Source organism: Podarcis muralis, chromosome 2 (assembly GCF_964188315.1).
Source record: "Podarcis muralis chromosome 2, rPodMur119.hap1.1, whole genome shotgun sequence".
Classification (NCBI taxonomy): Eukaryota; Metazoa; Chordata; class Lepidosauria; order Squamata; family Lacertidae; genus Podarcis; species Podarcis muralis.
The window spans coordinates 100,733,768-100,758,221 of NC_135656.1; the positions used below are offsets into that span (position 1 = coordinate 100,733,768).

Consider the following 24,454-nt stretch of genomic DNA (forward strand, 5'->3'; position numbering starts at 1 on the left):
ACTTATCCAAACATGATAAATTAGTATCCAAACCTTGCCATACACACCACAGATTCAGATATCCAAACAGCTGGATCTGCATGTAGCACTGTAAACAAATAAGTAGCCATAAACAAGCTTTACTTTTTGTCTTTTGTTACTCCATGGCAGCTGTTTCGCCAGAAACTGTGTTATGAGAAAGAGATCAAGCAAATAAGAGAGCATTTTTCCTTCCTTCTTTGCCTTTTGCAAGGTTTCAGAGAGCTTTCCTGGACTTTCCTGGGTTTTTCTGTCACATTGGGGTGAAAATTTCATGGTCAGGAAGACATTTCCCCATAGGAATCAGATGGAAATAATTGACTCGTTACGCAAAAGCTCACCAAACGGTTTTCTGAGAACACATTGTGTTTGGATTGTGAGACCTGCCTGTATTAATTGAACTGTGAGACTCAAAAGCATTTGTGAGATAAGAGATGTGGTAAACCTTGCCTTTATATCTGACTATATAGCCTTTGACTTTGTGAATGAAAAAAATATTATGTTAAACTCACCGTAAGTATTATGTTAAACTCACCATAATCTTAGTCTTTCCCGTAGATATTTGCCTACTGAAATTGCCTCTGCTTCTTTTGTAGATATTTGTGGGCCATTGGCAAAAATGTCTGGAAGAGATGGAAGAAAAGGTTCTTTGTGCTGGTCCAGGTAATATTTCGACTAATAAAGGTTCTACTTATTTTAACATGAGGTGGTTTTACCAGCTTTGCTCTTTTTAATATCTCTTTTAAAAATTCTATTTTTTGGAATCATGAATTCTGAGAACGGGTATAATATAGTGCAGCTTTCCCCAACCTGGTGCCCTCCAAATATTTTGAACTACAGCTCCCTTCATCTCTAGCCGGAATGATCAAGGAATGATGTGATTCGTAGCCCAAAACATCTGGAGAGCACCTGGTTGGGTAATGCTGGTGTAAGACTGAGATATGTAAGCCAAAAAATCTGAAGCTCAGGTTTCACCTCATCCACTAGATAAGCCACTATAGTACAATCGCATTTCACACACATTTAACTTGCACAATTTCAACTATACGCACTTGAAGACAGGCTGGTTGAAACTGTGCATGATAAATCCAGCCACGCTGGAGATCTTTTAAACTCTCTGCCTTGCTTGAGGGGCAAGGCCCACTCAGCACACCAGCTCTGGGATGCTCTCACAAGATCTTGAGGGGTGATGCATGTTCCTGCAAGAAACACACAAGCATTCCTAAGCTCCTACAGCCGGCGTGCTGAGAAGTCCTTGCCTAGCAAACAAGGCTTAAAAAGCTCTTTTGTTCCAGGTTCCGTTTCTTCCGCTTCTTAATACATGCCCTTCTTAAATCTCAGCTCATCTGTCAGCTCCTTAGGCAGCTGCACCTGTTTCTTTAGCTGCCTCTCAGTCTTCTTTCTTGTTGGAATGGTCTTATGGTCTTTCACCTTTCTTAAACTCCCATCCATCTTGTCTCCCTTGTCTTAAGAGTATTTCTGACCATGGGATCTCACCCAATATTCTCTTAACCTTTTCGAATTTGGCCTTCTTAAAGTCCAGAGTGCCTGTCCGACCGCAAACAGCTTTCCCTTGCCTCTGTATCATGAAACCTAAGAGAACATTATCACATCCTCTTGGATCACATACTCATAATAGTTTTGGAGCAAGTCCAGGAGAGTGTGTGTGTTCTCTTTCGGTTTTGCTGAGTGCCTTTCTGTACATCACCTACCACTCTGGTTGCAAATTTAACCTCTGCAATGAACAGAATGCTAATTGCATGCAAATTTCACAGCACAGGCTCATTATTCACCTCATTGTAAATTCTGAGCTATGCAGTGTGAAAGTGATGGCAGAATATGACCCCAAGGTTAGGAATGAAAATGTGTCCACGGCATCATAAATCAGGGGAAATGCATGGCAAAGTCAGTCTAATGCTCATAACTGGCTGGAGAATTCCAAGAAGTTTTTATATGAAACACTTTTACTGTAGGAAGTGGGGGAAAGGCCAATCACTTAATGTCTTATAAGTATCTCTTCATTTTCTCCTTCAGATAGATGTTCTTTGAAAAGCTTGAGGTGGATGCAACCTCCAGCCTTACTTATTTATTTTCACATATGGGAGTCCATAAGATATAACCGCATGCCTCTTTTTAAAAAAGAAATAGAAATGATTGCTCTTGCGGCTCTTCTAAGATAGCATCACAAAAGCAATTGCTCTATCTAGTACAGTGGTGCCTCGCAAGACGAAATTAATTCGTTCCGTGAGTTTTTTCGTCTAGCGAATTTTTCGTCTTGCGAAGCACGGTTTCCCATAGGAATGCATTGAAAATCAATTAATGTGTTCCTATGGTCAAAAAAAGTCCAAACAAAGCCAAATTTGGTACAACAAGAGTTTATTAAGTGCTCTTTAAAGTCACACATACTGTAAAGAGCATTTCAAAATTCAAACCCAGAATTTTTTTAAAAAACAGCAGAGTGGCCCAATGGTCACAGAAAATCATAAAAATGCAGAAAAAAACCACACAAGCTTCCAGATTCTTGCAAACCCCTCCCCAATTGTTCCCCCAGCCACCCACCACACAGAAATTCAAACCCAGAATTTTTTTCGTCTTGCGAAGCAAGCCCATAGGGAAATTCGTCTTGCGAAGCAGCTCGAAAAACGGAAAACCCTTTCCTCTAGCGAGTTTTTCATCTTGCGAGGCATTCGTCTTGCCCTCACAACACCAAAACAGTGATTCTTGCTTGTGAACTACCCTACTGGCTACAGCTGTATATGAGGCTCTTAAAAGCATCAGACCAGACATCCCTCAACTGTAGCATCGTAATGATGTCACAGAAATCTTTGGTGTGTTTTCATATGATTCTAGTCATCTCATCTCACACATGTTTGTTCCTGGTCTTTAAAATCTGGCACTTAAAGTCTTTTGACAGCTTATCAGCTATACAGCTGGTGGTCACTACCAAACAAGATTATTTTTTTATGGTGGCTCCAAAGTTTTGAAGCCAGCTTCCTGTCACTATATAACAGAAAGAGCTTGCCCCTATCAAGTGAGCAGCGAAGATTGTTCTTGGTTGGCAGTCTTTTTTTAATTTCTGGGATTTGTTTCTTGAATAAGCCCCATTCAATGAGGTTTTTATATGTCCCCCAAAATGGTCTTAAGGTTTCAGGTAGGTACATATGGGATAAGGTGATCTTTAAAACCAGCAATTTAGATTGGACCCAGAAAAAGTTGAGGAACATTCAACGTTCTCTGACAGTGCAAGGGCGGTTGGGCTAGCATAAGGGTGAGAATAATGGTTGCGCAGTGTGAAATCCAGTGCATCAGTTCTGCTAGCGGAAGCTTGTTGTGCAACTGGTCATGCGACTGGTCGTACTGGAGCTGCAGGAATCTGGTGCACAACCAGCCGCAAGAACCATGCTGCACTCTCTCTTCTGCAAGCCATTCTGATAGCATTCTTCTTCTTTGGCGATCACTCGTAGCCGAGTAAGATTGTCTTCCATAAACACGGTTTTAACAATGAGTCCGTAAGTGATTGTGGAGGACAATTCTGGATCCACACGTCCTTCCACAGTGAAGACATTGGTTTCCGGGTGGGAGTTGATCACAGTGTGGATTTGCCAAGCGTGCCTTCCTCCTAGCACATTTCTCTCTTGCGTCCTGAGTTTGAGTGTCTTCAAAGCCCATGACGCCTTTTGTAAAGGCTGTTCTCCAATTGGAGCGCTCGAAGGCCAGTGTTTCCCAATTGTTGGTGTTTATATTACATTTTTTAAAAATTTGCCTTGAGACAGTCTTTAAACCTCTTTTGTTGACCGCCAGCATTACGCTTTCCATTTTTAAGTTCGCTAACTTTAACTGAGTGCTACAGTGAATTCCTCCCCTCATCACTGCCACCTAGCAACACAGGAACATGGCCTCCACCTACTGATATTGCACTGCTCCATAAGGTCACGTGAAGGGGCTGTTGAGAATGTGCTGACTAGTCCCAGCCCCTCGATGTCAAAGTGCATGCCACAACGACACTCTCCCCAATGTGTGATCAGCATGAAAGACTCCCTTCACAGTGGGGGGAACCAGGAGGCCTCTCCCTGTAGATAGAGCCTGACACACATATATCTGCGCTTGCATAGACTGCCTTCAGACTGGTGCTGTTGTGTCAGCCAAAGGTGTTGCTGGTGTGTGCGTTGTCATCTAGGATTGAGATCTGCTCATGCAAGGTGTGAGGCGAACCCTCTCTAGACTCCTCACACATTTGGTACCTACATGCACCAAACACCTGAATAGGGCTTATGGAACCTTAAACGAAATCACATTTATTATGGCATGCGATTTCATGGGCTAGAGTCCACTGCATCATGTAATTCGCATTTAGCAGAATGGACCCCAATCGTCATCTCGTCCGAGCCCCTGCAATGCAGGAATCTCAACTAGCTCATACTTGACAGATGGCCATCCAGCCTCTGCTTAAACAAGGGGCTTGTAGAACTTGGAGTTCAGTGAAAAAGCATTTGTATTGTACACTGCCACGATATTTTTCGAATGAGTTGGAAGTTTAGAATTAATCTTATCAGTAAATAAATAGAGGTAGAGTCTGTGACAAGTAAATCAGAGCTGAAATGTATTCAAAATAAGCCCAGTGACTTTTGTAGCTGGGGATAACCTTTTTGAGGTTTCAAATCCTATTGAATAAAAATATACTAACATCTGTGGTGGGACAGGACAGCAAATAAATTCTGTTCAGACTCAAATGAATGAAATTAAACTTCTTGTTAGTTATAATTCAGCAGTTTTATACTGGAATTTTCCTTCTAAATTCCATTTTTCAGCTGATTAATTTAGGAAAGGTTATGCTATAATAAATGAGTTTGTCTTTAAGGTACCACACTATTGTTTTTATGGCAAAAGGCAAATAAGCTTATCTCTCTAGATACTGAACTGGGGTTGTTCAGGCTCAGTTACATATGCTAGAAAATCATGCATCAGGTACCCAACATTGCAAAAATGGAATCATACGCATTAAAATAGATGACAAATGAAGAACACATTTGCAGAATTACAAAATATATTATTTTAGAGAAAACCATTGCAGAAAGAAAAAACCCTGATGAGATGTTAATTCTGATTGACAAATGAACCAGTCTCCCACAGACATGTAATATCTGCTGGCATCCCTCATTTCACACTCATGGAGTAATTCAGATCTGATTATTTTGATTGAGCAACTAGAAGCTGGAGACTGAACATTGTCATCATTTGTCACGGATTGTCCAGGAGGTGGCAGCAACATGCTGCATATCTAGGGACAATGACTTCTCTTTCTGTCTCACAGACACGTGAGCAAGAGTGTTGTTGTTGCTGCTGCTAAGATTTATACAGTGCTTTTTTTCCTATAAAAATATTTAGGGGTGCTCTCATTTTCCTACTCATATTGAAATACTGCCCTTCAATGAGGCCAAACTTAGATTCACAAAATGTTTAGGGGCATGCATACCCCTGCGTCCCCCCAGGAAAAAAGCACTGGATTTATATATATTCTGCCCTTCTTCATCAAAAGATCTCAGGGTGGTTTGCAAGATACTTTTTTTTTTAATAGTTTAGTCAACAGAGAGAGATGTGCTGTGATCTGATGGTGAGTTGAAGGGATGAAACCCATGAAGGAAGCTTAGGAGGGTCCATTTTATTGGATCTCACCCGTGTGTAAGCCCACACACACCTTCTCTCTCATTCTATTCTCTGCGCTTGGTAACAATGCAGTAAGTGTTCCAAGAAGCAAACAAAGGACACACAAAAGGGAAGCAGCTTTTTTATTAGTTAGAAATATTTCTGGACTCATTGCATTTCTTCTTTCAGAACAACATGTGTACATGTGCTTTCTCTTTCTCCTCTCTCACTCCTCCACCCCATCTCTTCTGGTTGCTCCATTCTCTCCCCCGCCCCCGTCCCTCAGACCCCTCCCTTGGCCTACTTTTCTAATTTTTATTTCCAATTTTCATTTATATACATTTAACCATAATTTTAACATTAATCATCTATTCTTATATATACAGTGGTACCTCGGGTTAAAGACGCTTCAGCTTACAGACGCTTCAGGTTACAGACTCCGCTAACTCAGAAATAGTACCTCAGGTTAAGTACTTTGCTTCAGGATGAGAACAGAAATCGTGCAGCGGCGGCAGCGGGAGGGCCCATTAGCTAAGGTGGTGCTTCAGGTTAAGAACAGTTTCAGGTTAAGAACGGACCTCCAGAATGAATTAAGTACTTAACCCGAGGTACCACTGTATATCTCATATATATATATATATATGTCATATCCTGCCCTCTCATTTGCTATGCTTGCTGTTCATCTGCTCAGGTGCTGATCTGAGCCTTGAAAAGCCCATAGAGCTGAAACAGGAAGTGGAAAAGAACATTGCTCTTCCAACTTCCTCCTTCAGCTGTTTGTTTGTTTGTTTGTTTGTTTGTCTGTTTGTTTGTTCATACATACATACATACATACATACATACCCCGCTCATCTGGCTGGGTTTCCCCAGCCACTCTGGGCGGCTCCCAACAGAATATTAAAAGCAGGATAAAACATCAAACATTAAAAACTTCCCTAAACAGGGTTGCCTTCAGATGTCTTCTAAAAGTCATATAGTTGTTTATTTCCTTCTCATCTGATGGGAGGGCATTTTACAGAGCAGGCGCCACTACCGAGAAGGCCCTCTGCCTGGTTCCCTGTAACCTCACTTCTTGCAGTGGGGGAACCACCAGAAGGCCCTCAGCGCTGGACCTCAGTGTCTGGGCTGAGTGATGGGGGTGGAGATGCTCCTTCAGATATACTGGGCCAAGGCCAATTAGGGCTTTAAAGGTCAGCACCAACACTTTGAATTGTGCTTGGAAATGTTAGTGGGAGCCAATGTAGGTCTTTCAGGACTGGTGTTATATGTGCTATGTACCTTTCCAGGGCAGGAGGTGCTAACCCCCCACACCACCTCATGACAAAGGTATGGGGCCAATGGATGATACACCTCAGAGGTTTTGCAAATACGAAGAGAAGGCCTTAAGAGCGTAGTTGCACCCACAGGCGTCAGAATTAGACCATGGTAGCACTGCATGGTTTGAGTGGGCAGGTTTCATTCACACACGCCCCTGTAGATGCTAACCATCTTTAAAGCCTTTCAGCAGGCAAACAATAATGCAGAAGGCAACAAAAGAAAGCCAGCGCTATGAAGGCCTGGGTGATGCAAGGAATGACTAGAGATACCCAGATGGGTTGTGACTGGTGAGAAATCCTTCACAGTAACACCTTGAAAATTGGCTCCCTTTCCTCGTGTGGGTTTTTGGAACCACAACAATATCTTGTGGGTTTTTAAAGTATGGATAATCAAAGTGTGGAGAAAGTAGCAAGAGAAGCTAGCAACAGATTCAAGAGTGAGGTGGTGGCAGTTATAAGGACACGATTAATGATTATTTGAGACCAGAAGAGGGCAGCATGGCACTAAATTATCTTAGCTTGCTTGAAAAATCTTCTGTTTTTAATAAATCACATCTTATTGTATATCCTAGCAAGGTTTGTGCGTGCGTCTTTATGTGTGTGCGTGTGGATATACATCTTGTTATATACATTCTTGCTAATAGTACAGTGTAGTTTGGAAGGAAGTCTTGTAGCTTTTCTGCGATGGGCAGCAGACACTCTCACATCCAGCGAGTGAGGGGGGATTTCTTCCAACCCCCCCCCCCCAGTTCTTCCAAAATGACAAACACAATGCATTGATACGAGAGTTTTAAGGAATTGTCGGAGTCAAAGTTTCCTTCGGAGGTCAAGGAAATGTCCAAACCAATATAATTGCGTCAGGAATCCAGAATGTGACACAACCTTAACAAAGTCATTTTGAAATCGTTTGACAGTAAATTTCCCTGTAAGTTCCTAGCCTAGAGCTGAGGAGAATCCTTTGCTTTCTAACTGCCTTCTCCTAGACGATCCTGATTTTTCAAATGTTAAGTACAAGCTGGCTCTTGATGCAGCCTGATGGGGACCTCAAGGCGATGCCAGAGCTCCCTGCAGCCAGCAAAAAGAGTGCCGTCAAGAACTTGACATTGAATGTGTCATGTCACGCAGATAGATGGTAAATCAGAGGACTGAGAGCTGCCATTTGCAGGACCAACGACAACAACTGTACATATCTGTGGGGTCTTCATATTGCTTTAATATGACTGGCAACCAGCAATTTAGTGCACATTGTTTCTGACAGTGTGTCACTCTGGCGCTCTCCAGATGAATGATAAGCGGTTTCAAAGCATGTAGATTCCGCCTTTTGGACAATAGCTTCAAAAAAAATAAAAATAACAAAAGCCCTGGGATCAATTCAGGGAGTGAAAAGCCCACCGTGAACTCATTTATTAAGGAATGTTAAAGGATCGTTTTGGACATAGTCAGAACAATTTATTCATTTGCCATTTGACTCCTTATTACTACTACCCTCAACAGGTTCTACCTGGAAGTCTCTTGCCCTGGATGCCCCATGGAGATGATGATGATGATTTATACCCCGCCCACCTGGCTGGGTTTCCCCAGCCACTCTGGGCGGCTCCCAACAAAATATTAAAAACACGATAAAACAACTCAATGAAGTTAGGCAAGGGCTATAGAGTGTTTGCCCACCAACTGATAAATCTGAGACTTATCAGCACAGGAGACTAATCTCCTTCTAGGATAATTAAAACCTATTCTGTGCTTGTTCATGGATTCTGAACTGCTCAGGGACTGGGAGTAGAGATCTGCAGTCCATATCTAGTGCCTGTGTAGAGGAGGTTACCTCTGGTTTCCTAAAGTCATGGGTTATTCATCTGCAAGTGAACAGCCGAGGGCCCAGTGCAGATGTGATGTTCTTGGTTTGTAAGCATTATGTAAACTACGGTTTCCCAGTTCTGTTGTAACAGGAAAATTAGGTTTACTATTACGGCATGCCAAGAAGAAGAAGAAGGAAGTAGGGATTGGACCCAATGCTGTCCTTGATCAAATAAGCCATGGGTTTATTAGACTGACATTGTTTTGCCTAAACTAAGCTCCTCAAGCTTTTCCTTAGGCTGCTGGGCAGAAGACAGCCACAGGTTCTGCCGACATTCCTGGGCACGCCATAGTAACGCAATGCCACAAGTAGCTGTAAGGAAAACCAAGAGCAGAAAGTTTTCGTGGGCCCTTGCGCACATGGCAAGGGCATCAACTTTTAATTGAGAAAATGCCTGGTACAATGATAATCAACAGGGAGTCACAGACCATCACAGCTCTTTGACAAATATACCCATATGATACATTTGTTTCCAAACACACCTATTTTTAGCGGTGAACTTAAAAAAAAAAAATCTCAAATGTGTATCTAAGAAATATGAAGCGTGGAGAGGAACACTTATTTTGAAACCTCTCACAAGTTGGTCACAGTATGCTTTCGTCTTTGAACTACAGCCCGGGGTGGGGGACAGCAGTTTGTGGGCACATTTACAAACTGGAGAAAATGTTGCAGGTGATACCTGCTTGCCGCAGCCGTGCCTGCCTGCACCACAACACACACACCCCAAGCTGCATTCACATCACAGCCACACACACCCATTCGCTCCGGCCTCCCTTATCAGCAATTAGGCTTGGAAATGTGGGGGGGGGGTTATGCCACCAGGGTGATCTTCCTGGAGAGTAGCACTCCCACAAATCCCACCCCCTTTACAGCAGAAATTAGACTTGAAAGAAGCTGCCTGTGGTAGCTAATAAGAGGCTTTTTTCAAGCCTAATTTCAGCTGTGAAGATGCACGAGGACAGGGCCCTGTATGTGCCAGGGAGGGTCTTTATGGGCACATCTGCAACATCAGGCACCATGCTTACAACTCCACAGTCCAGTCCCATTTGCTCCCTTTTATCGTTCCCTGTTCTGCCTAACGACTGCTCTGTGGACAAGAATGTTCCATGGCATATATTTGATTATTGGAAGGCCAAGGTCTTACTCTGTGCCCCTAGGATGATGAATGTAGTATCCCAACATTCTCTCTTCCGCTAAGTAGAAACCTGTGCACTTCAAGACTGGTGGTAATGATCCCAAATTATAATTAGAGAGAGGTTTTATATACTAGGGTTTCAACTGAGATAGATATAGACAGATAGAGATAGATAGAGATGGATAGAGATGATAGATAGATAGATAGATAGATAGATAGATAGATAGATAGATGATAGATAGATGTTGTTCTTGTTGTTTAGTCATTTAGTCATGTCCGGCTCTTCGTGACCCCATGGACCAGATCACGCCAGGCAGTCCTGTCTTCCACTGCCTCCCGCAGTTTGACCAAATTCATGCTGGTAGCTTCGAGAACACTATCCAACCATCTCATCCTCTGTCGTCCCCTAGATAGATAGATGATAGATGATAGATAGATAGATAGATAGATAGATAGATAGATAGATGATAGATAGATGGATAGATAGATAGATATTTAAGTGGCTGCATAAATATTTGCAGATGCTGCCACTTCGAAGAACCGTCATCACCGAGTGCTATTTAAGTGTTCTGATTTTCCTGCAGGTTAGCCAATATACATTTGCTATGTGCAGTTACCGAGAGAAAAAAGCTGAGCCTCAAGAGCTGTTGCAGCTTGATGGATACACGGTGGACTACACAGACCCACAGCCAGGTAGATAAGTCAACTGGTGCTTTTTATTATCTGGTTCCCCGTTTGTTTGCTGAACAGTTATGGGCCTAATCAGGATTTGTTCCATTTATTTCTGCAAGCTGCTTGTTTTCTGTTTGTTGTTGCAAGCTACGAAAGGGGTCCTTAAACTGGTGCCCTCTGATCCCACATGGTGTGATAAAATCCTATAGATTACATTTTCCTGTCATTGAAAACTGCCCTCAGTCTCTGCATCCATAATGATATGATCCCCAAATCGTACTCACGGGCAACTGATTGATTAGTGCGTATGAGGCAAGGGTTTCTTCCACATCTCTCCCAAGTCTTTGATTATGGGATATTTGATTATGATGGAAGGGTGGCGGTGGTGGCAGAAGCCTTGGTAGCCAATGCCATAGATTAGGGCTGATGGGCCCGTCCGTTAACACGAGGGAGGAGTATGAGGAAGGGCTTTGCAGTAACTTGTTGCTCTTCAAGGAGGTTGAGTGTGTGCCCGTTTAAAGACTTGCCTGGAGACTGCAACATCTTAAGTGTCAAGAGCAGAAAGAACATCACATAGAATCTGGTACAGTCGCATTCCAATGGTTGGTTGTACATTATGTGTGTCCATTTATTTGTAGGGCTGGGAGAGACCCCTGTCTGAAACCCTGAAGGGGTGCTTCCAGCCAATGCAAACCTATGGCACTAGATAGTCCAAAGGTCGGACTTGGAATAAGTCCGCTTCCTACATTCCTAAGCTTCATTTGACCCTAGTCGTTTGCCCCCTTCTGCTTGCTGGATTGGACGCTAAAAGTCTTTTGCCTGAACGCTCATACGAAGCAGGGGCTTCAGATTCCCCCTGCATCTTGCAGCTTTCTGCACCACATCACATTTCTTTCTGGAGAATCTCCTGGCCTTCAGGAGCAGCTTTCCTGGAGGCATGGGAGACTACGGGCAGGAGGGGAGAAAGCCTCATTGGCCTAACCTTGCATTGAGGATCCCAGCCGCAGAATCCCAAATCACATCTCCAATTGCTGCCATTCTAATTGCTGGTTTCTGGTCTTCTTCAGGTTTGGAGGGCGGCAGAGCATTTTTTAACGCGGTGAAAGAAGGCGACACGGTGATTTTTGCAAGCGACGATGAGCAGGACCGAATCCTGTGGGTCCAAGCCATGTACCGAGCCACTGGCCAGTCCCACAAGCCTGTGCCCCCCACTCAAGTTCAAAAGCTTAATGCTAAAGGAGGAAACGTGCCCCAGCTAGACGCCCCAATCTCTCAATTTTGTAAGTAAAACAAGCTCTAATTAAAGCAAAGAGAGAGACGAGAAGTTGGGGGGGGGGTTGCTCAAAAGGTTGCTTGTTCATGAATGGAGGAGCAGGGGTGGGCTTCAACCTTTTCAAAATACATTTTTCATTGGTTTATCTTCACATCTGAGGGTTCTGGATGCTGTGCGCAGTGGACTGAGGAAAGAATCCTATTGGGAAACATCCAGAGTAAAGTCTAAAATGCAATACTTGATGGAAAGGTTCTCAGAGGAGATGTCTCAGAAGGCGGTAGGGTATGCCACACTTGTTCCTTACAACAATTGCATAAACATCCACTCAGGGCTGTCCATTTTCAGTTCTTCTCTGTGCTTTCCATTTTTATGGGACAAACCATAAGGACAGTCATATTCCGTCCCATAACAAAACCAGCTGTTTATGCCAGCCTTCCTCAGCTTGGTACCATCTAGATGCTTGGACTACAGCTTCCATCGGACCCAGGCAGCATGATCAATGGTCAGGAATGATGAGAGCTGTAGTCCAGCTGTAGCTGGAGGCTACCAGGTTGATACAGTGCCAGGAATCAGCCATCTTTTCAAGATTGGTGTTTTGATATAGGACAGAATAGGCTGTCTTCTGCCGGTGTTGTTTTAGAAAAAGCAGATGTATTATAAATGTGTAAATCCAGTCACCTAACACCTTCCGTATCCTCCAAATCAGCTGTAGATCACAAGCACATTTTTTTGTTTTATCTGTTATCCAAATTTAAACAACCAGGAACCCAGTCTAGCAAACTGCACAGATAGTCAGGATTATATTCGTTAGTTACAGGAAACAAGAACCTCTTAACCCAAGACCAAATAAATCTGTGGTGCACTCATGGTTTTCAGCCACTAGATTGTAAATTTTTCATTGTAATAATCAATTTACTGTTTTTGAACTGTTTATTTTAAGAGTTTTAAACTCCACAAACACATAACTTATTTCCATTCACAAATGTTACCTTTTAAAAGAAATAGATTCATTAGCAGTGCAATCTTATGCGTGTCTACTCAGAAATATGACCCATTGGATTAAATGTGGTTTGCTTCCTGGTAAGTGTGTATAAGATTGCCAACTTAACCATGCAATTTGAGAGATATTTATTTATTTATATTATTAATTATGTATCCACCCTTCCTCTCAAAGAAACCCAGAGCGTCAAACAGAAAAACAGAAAAACGGGAGAATTTAAAATCAAGTAACACTTTTAACTAGCTCAGAGACATGATTTTGGGAAGAGGTTTAGAATAATGGTACTAATTGTAGTGCTAAGATTGTTAAGTTGTCCCATGGAGAAGGAGCTAAATAAATTTCCAGCACAATCTTTGGTGTAGGACATTCACCAGTTTCAGCTTAAAAAGTTGGTTTGGGGAGCTTACTCACTTGAGCCCTATGCAGCTATTGCAGTCAATGTGTGGAAGAAGAATTATAATCACACCATGTGTAGATTATACTGTCTGCATAGGGACTTAAATAAATAGACCCATGGGCATAGAGTGGAACCTATATAATCCATATGTTGCAATGTACAGATTGAGTCATTTGTTTCTATGTGCATTGGGGCCTATTGTGCGCTTAACCTCCTTTGCAGATGTATGGTATGCCAAGGAGGTGGAGCTCATGATTCTCCCATTCTCCACAACATTTCCAGAGGGTTGTGATCACTTCCACATGGTGGAATCAACCAATTGCGTGAACAGTAAACCCATGGTGAGCTGACACACGCTTCAGCCTTCTCACTAAGACTCCTGAAAATCAAAAGTTTCTAAGCAGCCCAAAATCAAAGATTCAGCATGGGTTTGTACATCAGCCTTCCTTGCCCTCTCATGTGTTGAAGGCTCTGGTAAATTTGAAATACATCAAAAGCACTTGCCTTTACATATACGGACTCTTAGACACCTCACTACTGATCGTGTTTTAGTTCCTTTTCCCCCTACAGAGTATATCAGTGAGGGTTTTTAAAGATTTGAGAAATATTTAGATATGCCAATATTGTTTTATCACATGCTTGCATAGCTTGGACTCTTACTCTGACGTTATTATTGCCCAGCAAAAGCTTGGTTTTCATTTCAGTACGAATGAAAACATGGCATGATGCAGACCGGTTGAAGGTTGTTCCTTTCATGGTTTCCCTTCTGTTGCCCGTTACAAAAGGAAAACTTTCATTGACTTAAGTGGCAGTTTGACTGATTGGTGGATTGAAATGCTATAGCATTGGGCCTTATAATGGCATGTGCATCCTCGCGCCCATCACCTTTAGGTGTATGTGCACACACACACACACTGCACACATTAGGAGCAGCCCGTTTTCATGATTCTAATGACATCACACGTTCGTGACGCAGGGAAGGTAAGTAAACAGCATACTTTTTTGAATTGCTTGCACAAGGACCCCACAGAGCAGTCTGATGGCCTTTCCTAGCTCAGTGAATGGCTGGCTGATCCAAGAGCGAGTCATAAGAATACTTCTCCTTTACATAATCTAATACTCTTCCCCAAAGCTGTGTCATTCCCATTCCAAGCATTCCATGTGCTCTGTCTTTACCTACCTGGCCCCTTTCAGGATTCTGAATTTCCTGTTTCGCTCTTCAGTTCTTAAAGAATGGTCTCCTTTCCCCGCAATCCCTAGCTGGCAAAGTCAAGAAGTGTGGGACATATAAATCTCAAGCCCGTGGAATCTCCCTGGTCAGCACTGGGAGCCTCCATAATGATTTCCAAATGGTCCCCCTCTCCTCTTTTTGACTCATAATTCTGCGGTGCTCATCTGAGAACGTACCACATTCAAAATGAGACAATGGAAATTCCAGACTTAGCTACGGCTGCACCAGACTGCTACCCTGCTTTGGGATGGGCCAATCATATCGCAGAATGTGGCCCCTTCCCTGATCCACCCCCCACTTTCAGCCTTGTATATCTAACACCATGTTGACCAAGACTTTGAGGCAAAGAGAGAGAGGAAAAGACAGAACATGTCAAGGCGCTTGTGCACACATTATGCGTTTCCTCTGAGTGGCTTAACTGCTGAGCTCCTTATATTAAAAGATCTAGTGATCTGGATACCCAGATTCTGCCAGAGTTATATTCCTAGCATATAAAGGTAAAGGGACCCTTGACCATTAGGTCCAGTCGTGCCCGACTCTGGGGTTGCAGCGCTCATCTCGCTTTATTGGCCGAGGGAGCTGGTGTACAGCTTCCAGGTCATGTGGCCAGCATGACTAAGCTGCTTCTGGGGAACCAGAGCAGCGCACAGAAACGCCATTTACCTTCCCACCGGAGCGGTACCTATTTATCTACTTGCACTTTGATGTGCTTTTGAACTGCTAGGTTGGCGGGAGCAGGGACCGAGCAACGAGAGCTCACCCCGCCGCGGGGATTCGAACCGCCAACCTTCTGATCGGCAAGTCCTAGGCTCTGTGGTTTAACCCACAGCGCCATCCGCATCCCTATTCCTAGCATAGCTGTTTATAAAACTGACCAGCTGTTAAGAGCAATCATGTGTTCCTTTGTGGAATATCTCTTCCCTGGAGACATCCCTTCTCATTTGCAGGCTTTGCTTCACATCCACATCATACATTTAAAGTACACAGCTTCCCCTGTAGAATCCTGAGAACTGCAGTTTCTTAAGGGTGCTGTGAACTGTAGCTCCGTGAGGGATAAACTATAGTACTCCGGATTTCACAGGGGAAGCTGTGTGTGCTAAATGTGCTTTAAAATCTGGAAAAAAAACGTGGAAGTAGAATTGGCTTTTCCCTGCATTTCTCCTCTGCTGGAGTAGCAAATAGGGCAACGAAAATGAGTCTCCTTTCCAGAAACCTGTCCCTAAAGAAAACATCACATGCTCCGTCTTAGCAAATGGATGCAGTGGCTGAAGGCATTCCTATTTCTTCTGATAATTCTGTTTCTTCACAAAGTGATTGAAACAGACACATATGCCAACAAAGACAACCACAGCAGAGTATTATGAGGGTAGAAAACTGCAGACCTTTTAAGTCCTGGCCGAAAGAAAATGACTGGTAGGTAACATGTACGGCTATAGGTAGCTCCAGATAGCTGAAAAACTACCACTAGAGGTTGCTAAAGGTAATCCATAATCTTGTAAATAATAATAATAAATCACCATGTTCATACAGTCCTGTATGAGCTGAAACGCAGTTACCCTTGGGTTTACCATATTTTTTGCACCATAACACTCACTTTTTTCCTCCTAGAAAGTAAGGGGAAATGTCTGTGCGTGTTATGGAGGAAATGGCATGCCTACGGATTTTCCTCCTCTAAAAACTACGTGCGTGTTATGGTCGGGTGTGTGTTATAGAGCGAAAAATACGGTATATACCACTTAATTGACAGAGACCTCTAAGTGGTTTACATAAATCAAGGGAGGGGATGAACTAAACAAAAATATTGGGGCGAGTGCACCTTGCAAATGCATAATATGTGCACAGGCCTTTAGCCCGAACCCATGCATCGCAGCTGCTTCTCCCCCCCCCCCCACTGCTCACCAAAACACCAGTGAGCTCAGGCTGTGAAAGGTCGTGCTTTATTAATGCCTGCATATTTGCATCACTTTTTTTTTCTTGCATCAGAACACCGAGCTCCTTGTTAAAATGCATCAGTGGGCAATAAAAAAATATACGCAGGTAGAGATATAAGCATCAGAAGTGAGTCCTTTTTATGCACACATGATGATGACTGCCAGGTATCACACAGGGAAAACAGAACAAATCGTTCAGTTCCCATGTAAATCAAGTATTGCATTTTAAAGGGTTTCATTTCTCTATTTTTCTTCAACCACAGAAAGGTAAGTACTATTGTGAGAGAAACGCTTTTATTCTTGTGCATTTAGCTTGCATATCCTTTTTGTTTACTTTTCCTTGTTCACAGTAGCATATAGTTCTTGGCTACATGAAAGGCTTGAAAGAAAGTACACATTAGAGGCACTTTTCATTAGTGTAAAATTTTTGTTCATGCTTTCATAGATGACATAAATTGCCTAAAGATGGCAGAGCTGCATTGTGTTACTGACCAGGAAAAAACAACAACACTCCGTTCTTACGATGAAGCTGTCTGTAAAACAGAAACTCGAGAACAACACATTTTACAGTTAGGAAACTTGGGAATAATACTGAATTCATTTGGTTCCCACCTAATTTGTCTTAGCAAATGTAAACTTTATGCAACGCTCGACTTCCCGTATGATAGCTGGCTTCCAACTTTGAATGAAACAGATAGCTTTTATTTAAGTATATAAAATTTAAAAGTGGAGTGTATTTTTGCGGGCATTTTAAATGCAGAAAACAATAGATCCTGCTATTCATCAGTTTTATAAAGTCCAACAATCCCATTTTTTTGTGAGAGACTGGTACTTTTGTTATTGCTTTTCGTTTCTACCAATAAATCAATAAAAACCAGCACTTTAATCCTATGCATGTTTATTCGGAAGTAAGAGCCACTGTTTTCATTGGCGCTTACTCCCAGGAAAGTATGCATAGGATTTCAGTGTTAGTAAGCTAGAAGGTTCATGCTATATATGCTTTCAGTAAAAGGAAAACAAAAATCTACCCAAAGCCTTTGTTCATTACTCCTAAAATGATGCACAACACCCTTTGGCAATATATAAAGTTTCATGAAACGGCCACTTGTCTGGGGATATCAATTTTTATCTGTTCTGTTTTATTACTGGCACGCTAGCCAAAATGCACACACAGACACACACACTTTCATTTTTAAACCTTCTTTTAAACATGAAAGATTGTTCAGTAATTGTTTCACATATCACCTGTGCTTTTCCTTTCCTTTCCGTTATTTCGTTTTGTTTGATTTGTGGTATCTGTTCTATTTTACGATGTTGATCGCATCACGTGCAAAAGATTTGGCTGTTCTTTTTGAGAATTCGTGTGATCCTTTGTTTCACCCTTTATATATTTTGTATATATATTTATATGGCTAGGTTTTTGAGCTTCATTTAAAAAAAAAACAGCTGTTAAGTGTTGTTGTATATTCGTGTTGTTTTAAAGTTTCTTTATTTGTCTTTGATTTTCTTATTACTCTTATTATTATTTTTTTTTCATTCTTTGCTTGAACCCAAGTACTCTAGCTGCTAGGTTAGAACTCCTGTCTGCTTTCCTGAGCCTTGTTGCTAGCCTTTATGTTATTCTGGTTTGTTCCTTCTTACCCTGCTAACTTCTAGCTGGACTTAAGGGTAAGTGCTTCCCTGTAGCTAGCACAGATCAGATAATCAGAGTCGATTATCTGACATATGCAATGTGCTTCCCCACCCCACCCCTCCTCTTAAATCTTTCTCATGTTTAGATTTTGTAGTATAAATTTTCCATATTATTTTCCTGAATTTAGGTTTGAAATGTAAGTTTTCCATACTGAAATTAGGATGCATGTGGTGTTTGCATAATTGCCTTCTCTCCCTGGCTTTCATATTGGCATCAACTGATCCTCTTAGTAAAAGCCAACCATTGACATTTTCTTTTCCTTTTTATTTTTCTTCTTCTTCTTCATCCCAAGGTTGTAAATATGAATTAACATCACAATGAGACTGTAACTATTACCTTTCTTTTGTTTCATGGAACTGACATCTAGTTTTGACTGCTTTGATGCCTGACAACAGATCATTCTGCACTTTGCCAACCTACCGTTCTTTTTTGTTTTGTTTTCCCCCGGTTCCAATGATTAGCTTGGTGTAGTTCACCAGCAGAATGGTGTTAACCCTGGACACTTCCAAGAATAGAAAGGTAGGGCAGTGAGCCTTATGAGGGAAGGTGCTGTATGTTAAAGTGGTGGGGAATTAACAAGAGCAATAATAGTTCCCTGCGGGCGCAAGTATGACTGCTTATTGAGTAGCAGTTTCCAGTGGTCTAGAAACCAAAAACATGTATCTTATGTGGTGATCATTTTGGTAGACTTTTGCTTTTTCGTTTTTCAACATATCCATATGTATAACCACATAAGAGAGGGAGAGAATAGCTTAGAAGCGATAGGGTTTCTTCCTTTATCCCATCCTCACCATTCCCCCTCTTCCACCACTGCCACTAAAAATTAAAAATAAATCCATTAAAATGAATGTTTTAGCATGCAATCTCATATATAACTCTGCTTTAGCAAAACAGCAGTCTTTTTAAAAGAAAGAAAATGTAAGGGATCTTTAGCTGCTAAATCATCTTTTTGTTTCCTTTCCCCTAATCCTGGGTTTTTTCAAAAAAAGACAAGCTGAACCCATCCTAATAAAAACAAGTTCCCCTTCCCCTCCATGTTAACTTTTAAACGATATGCTGTACTAATTTTTTATTTATGTTCAAAAAGCTGTTCCTCATACAAATGGTGAGTGCACCTTTACTTAAGAGAGAATTGGAGCTTTTACTGGTCACGAGAGCTGGCAAATATGTACCTGGAGTATTCTGAATGCAATAATGAAATGGAGCAGTTGGGTTGCTGTACCTCCTGTCCATGAGGCAATACTCCTTTTTCCCCTTTTCTTTCTTTTTTTCCATAAGCATACCCTGGATACCAGGCAGAATTTCTTCACCACTTCTAGCAAATACTTTTATTTTCTTTTATTTAAATTCTTTTACTCAATTTTTATTTTCTTTTTTCTTTTTAGTTCTTTCTAAGTTGGTGGGGGAGGTCTAAAGAGGATCAGATTTGCTATAGAACAGAGTTGGGGGTAGAAAAAATCTGGATTTTGCTTCTTTAAAAAAAAGAAAGACTGAATGAATTCTGGTCTGACAGTATGTATCTTGCATTAGAATGCATTGCTATCCTCTTAGTTGTTTTATTTTCAGCAATGTGTGTGCTTTTAGTTGCTTTAGTCTCTATTTATCTCTCATGAGAACACTGCTTATGTTTTCTTGTATTGTCAACTTGCAGATGCTACATTACAGGAATGCAGTATTATAATACAAATTCAGTTTTCACATTTTTTTTGCATGAACTTCAGATATACTGTAAATCACTGTCTGGACCTTTTAACAGCAATGCAATGCCAAAAAAAAAAATCCCCTCTAATTACTCCATTCAAAACAATTCAAAATACAGTGACTGGCACGCTCCTTTGTTTTCGGAAATCTGTTTATTGAATGGACCACTTAGTTTATTCAGAGCACCACTAAAACATTACCTATTAAACACTTCTCTTATTGCAATAACATAATTTAGTGATTTACAGTTAAATGCATTACTGGAGAGAAACCATTGAAACAAATTTAAAGGAATATGCTTGTTTATGCCGTAGGGAGTCAAACACTATAAAGCATGGTCAGTTTTGTTTTGTTTTGTTTTTAAAGCAACTGAAATAATGCCAAAGAAGGGATCAGTATTGTATGAAACTTTACTCAAGTGAGAAGTCCTATAAGAACAATCACGTTGGCTTCAAACCAGGGGCAAAATTATGGCACACCCTAAAACAGCAAGGGAGATAGCAACCTCGTGTAATTAGATTTGGTACGCCAAATGCCAAGATTAGCAGTGAGGCAATGTTTAGAACCGAATTATATGCTGCTCAGGGTTTTCTCTCTTTCTCTGCCTGTCCCCCTCTCTCTCTCTCTCTCTCTCTCAATTCTGAAGTGTGCTTGTTCTCTTTAGACACTTTACTGCAGTGTTTTGTTACTAAGTAGTTACTTTCTGTGCATCCATTCAGCGTAGACCTATGAGACTATGAAGGAGCATAGTAGTTCTTCAAAGCATGCAATTGCCTGTGTGTGCAAGAGGCTGGGAGTTGCCTGAAGTCCCTTTTGCCCTCTTATCCACTGTTGTGCAGAGCTAAAGAAGAGTTAAGAATTGGGGGGGGGGGGAGAAAGAGAGAGAGAGAGAGAGAATGTATGCTTGCCTGACTATGCCAATAAAGAATCTTCTAGAAATATCTGTAAATGAATAGCTGCCATCAATCATTGTCATTCCTTTATTTCATGTCTACTGATGAGGTTGACTAGTGTCATTGTTTGTTACTGTCCAAACCATAACTTCATTCTTGTAACGTCAAGCAGATATGACAAGCACACATTTTCCAGATGAATAAAATACAAAGTCACCTTTTAATTTACAATTCAGCGGTTGCTTGTGGTTGCGCATATATATATATATTTAAATAAACAAATCTGTTCTAAAATAAAAATGTACTAAGATGCTCATTTGGCTTTTTGAGCTAAAACAAAGCTACTTATTCCCTGAGAAATAAATAAAACAGGTTTTCAGACCCTTGCAAACAAATGAATGCGCTGCAGCCTTTTATAACAGGAATCATTCATGGAGTTTTGCACCCATTTGCAAGGCTCCATCAGAATGTGTCTAAACTCTTGATGTAGCAACAAGAAGAAAAATAAATAGAAAGAGAAAGATGCTTGACGCTTCTGTCTACTTTGGTCAGAAGATAACAGACCCAAAGTAGCCTTTCTACAGCCAACCTTATAGCACCAGGAGGGGGAAAGGCAGGATTTTTCAAAGCTGTATTTTCCTGATGGCAACATGCCTTTTCAGAAGTGAGGCATATATACAAAACATTATTAATGACAGTAGAGGTTTACGTCTGCTGATTTAACCCGCAAATTGCCGTGCTTGTATAGGAACATACCTTAAATCAAGTCAGACCACTGTTCCATGTACCGTAGCACTGTCACCACTGATTTGCAGGTATCTGGCAGGGGTCTTTCCTAGTCTTACCTGTCAATGCTATAAATAGAACCTGGAATCTTCTCTACCGTAGAGATTGCATGCTGATCTGAAGGAGAGCCTTCCCTTTCAACAGCAGCCCCATATGCCTATAACAAAAATCCAGTCCATATGGTCCCTTGTCCAATGGGGCAACTTTTTAAGGGGCACAGCAAGGCTGCAGCAGGAAGGGAGCAGCTGAAAAGCCCCCACTGATTCACAACCAATATCTCCCACCCACCCCCCCAAAAAATACATTTTAATGCATGGTAGTGGGAGGAGGAAGAAACCTCTCCAGAGAAGCATTCTATTATGAAAGGCTTCCATCCAAAACTTGCAAATAATTTAGTATTGTTTGTGATACCAAACTCCTATTACGGAATCTCCCCAAACCTCCCCAAAACAAAACATTTCCTTGGCCTTCAGCACCGTGTTGAATGTATTGGATTCTTTCTGCACATGGAAAGGGTCAAGATGCAGCACTGGCAAGAAGGGGGAGAGGCAATTCTTGGCAAGTCCATCTCCCCCTACATCAGGCATGACCAAACTTGGCCCTCCAGAAGCTTTGGGACTACAACTCCCATCATCCCTAGCTAACAGGACCAGTGGTCAGGGATGATGGGAATTGTAGTCCCAAAACATCTGGAGGGCCAAGTTTGGCCATGCCTGCCCTACATCCTCCCTACCACACTTTCCCGAAGAGTCCCCCAACTCTGCAGAGCAGTTTCACAGGGAAGGGGGAATCCATTAACATGGCCTTCGCCTCCCAATGGAGGTCCAAGCCAAAGAATCCTAAATGTGCCAAATCCTTTAACATAAAGACTTCCAAAAGTACATTGCTGTGGAAGTTTACATTGTCATTGCTGTTGTTGACAAGAAGATCAGGGTTTTAGAACAACCAAAATAGTTTATTGCTAACCAGTGATTCATTTAAGATCTCTAACAACCATCTGCAATATTCAAGGAATGGCATAAAACCCACCTAATCCTGATAATTGGTTAAAATCTTTTTTCAAACTGTAAAGAATATTTATATTTCAATATAGCTGGCAGGGATTGCATTGAAACCATTAGACCCATATGTAATTTAAAGTGGAGCAGGAGGGAAGGTAACAAAGGACAGTAGGTTTAGATATCATGCTTTGCTTTTCCTAGAAAGAGAAATGTTTTAGTGCAAGTCTATATTTCTGCCCCAGCCAAATCAACACTTGCTAAAAATGGAAGCCAATCAAAAACCCTAAAACAGCTTGCTGGTGCATTTATTTTATCATTTTGATGAAGGGGGGAAAAACAGCATTGCCAACGTAGGATGTTAATTAATATTTTATCCTCCAACATAGATTCTAGGTATTCCAAAGAGCTACAATGCAATTAGAAAGCATAACATTTAAAGTTGTGTCTGGGTGCCTAGTCTGCAGCATAGTCACTTTCCAAACCCATCTCCAACTTGAGCCATGTTTTATTTTTATGTATCCAGATCTAAGAGGGCAATTTTGAACATCTTCCGTTCTTCAGTCTTAACCTGTAGCTAATGATCAGTGAACACTATTTGAACGTATAAATTCAAATTGCTCTGTAAGGCCTGTCCATTTCAGTATCTGGATCTCCAGCAGATTGTATTCTGTCTGAGGAACCCACGTAGAGAACTTTGCAACTGCTTTGCACCTCCCCTTCACAGAAGTAGCTGAACAAGCCAGGGCTCTTTATCATAGCTCCCCTTCGTATGCAAACCCAGAAACTATGGCCTTTGGCCTCCCGACAGGCCAGAATATGAAGGCATGCTTAGGTTTGCACCTAACAGAAGGCTATGTTTAAGTGCTCGTCCGGTTGCTCACACAAAGAGAGGCATGAAGTGGCTGCAAAGGAGCTCAGTACACCCACCTCTATGTAGCTCTTGCTCATTCTGGCTTTGCAACATGACTGCAAACTTCACCACCACCTCTTTTCACAGCAGTGGCTTTCACAGAACTGACTTCACATGACGAACTTTACACAGAGGTGCAAGCCAATCGGGAGCCTGGGGCGGCACGCGTGCCCTGCGCCCAGGGGCGGGGCAAGCCACCCACAGGGCGGGGCCAGCCGGGGCAGGACGCTCCGCAAAGCCTCTCACTCAGTCTGCCTTACAGCTGAGGGGGAGGCGGCGGGCAGACCATTTGGGGCAGCGCGGAGCCTGCATGCATAAACCACCGCGTCTCTCCCAGGAAAGATGTGTGGCTTAGGCGCGCTGCAGACCCCATGGTGAATGCTACCTGGCATTTTGTCACCTGCCTCGGTGGCGACATCCGGGGCGGACCGCGCCCACCACACATCCCCTTCCTCTGCCCCTGCCTCTGTGGGAACAATAGCCTCTGCATGGATGTGGCTGCTGAGATGCGCATGATTGCAGCAGCTCGAAAACGTGGTACCCATGATCAGCGGTTGTGTGCAGCCCCCATGTGGAGGCATTGGTTCCCCTAACTGCACCTCCGCATGAGCCTAACCCAGCCACCAGCATAATGAGGGCTGGGTACGCTCACACGTTAGCGTGGGAGCTTGATACGGAGGCTTCTAAAGTTTGGAAGCTAGGTAGAAGATTGCTTGGCAAGTTGTTAAACCTCTAATAAATTCCATACCACCATTACCCCATGGAGTGTACACAGGCAGTATTCTTAAAACTGTTAACCCCATCCCATCGTGAAATTGTCACCTCATGGTAATCATCACATCAGGCTAGATATTGACATAGAATGGGTCCAACACATGTTGGAAGGACACCACTGCCCCGGGGTGAGCAGTAAGCTTCTGGGAAGTGATTCCAGGATTCGACATTATGCAGCCAAGCTGGTGGGGAGGGCAGCACAGTGAGCATGATAGAAGCAGGTCT

At 42.2% G+C, this 24,454-nt stretch overlaps 1 protein-coding gene across 24 annotated transcripts in view; it reads left to right on the forward strand.

Moving 5' to 3' along the window:
• Positions 1-24,454, forward strand: part of CADPS (calcium dependent secretion activator) — a 337,672-nt gene that overhangs the window by 165,916 nt on the left and 147,302 nt on the right. For all 24 annotated transcript variants that reach the window (XM_077925069.1, XM_077925070.1, XM_077925077.1 and 21 more), the window contains exons 9-11: positions 615-681; positions 10,552-10,660; positions 11,707-11,919. In XM_077925069.1, the coding sequence (XP_077781195.1) occupies positions 615-681; positions 10,552-10,660; positions 11,707-11,919 (389 nt within the window). The remainder of the gene's footprint in view (positions 1-614; positions 682-10,551; positions 10,661-11,706; positions 11,920-24,454) is intronic.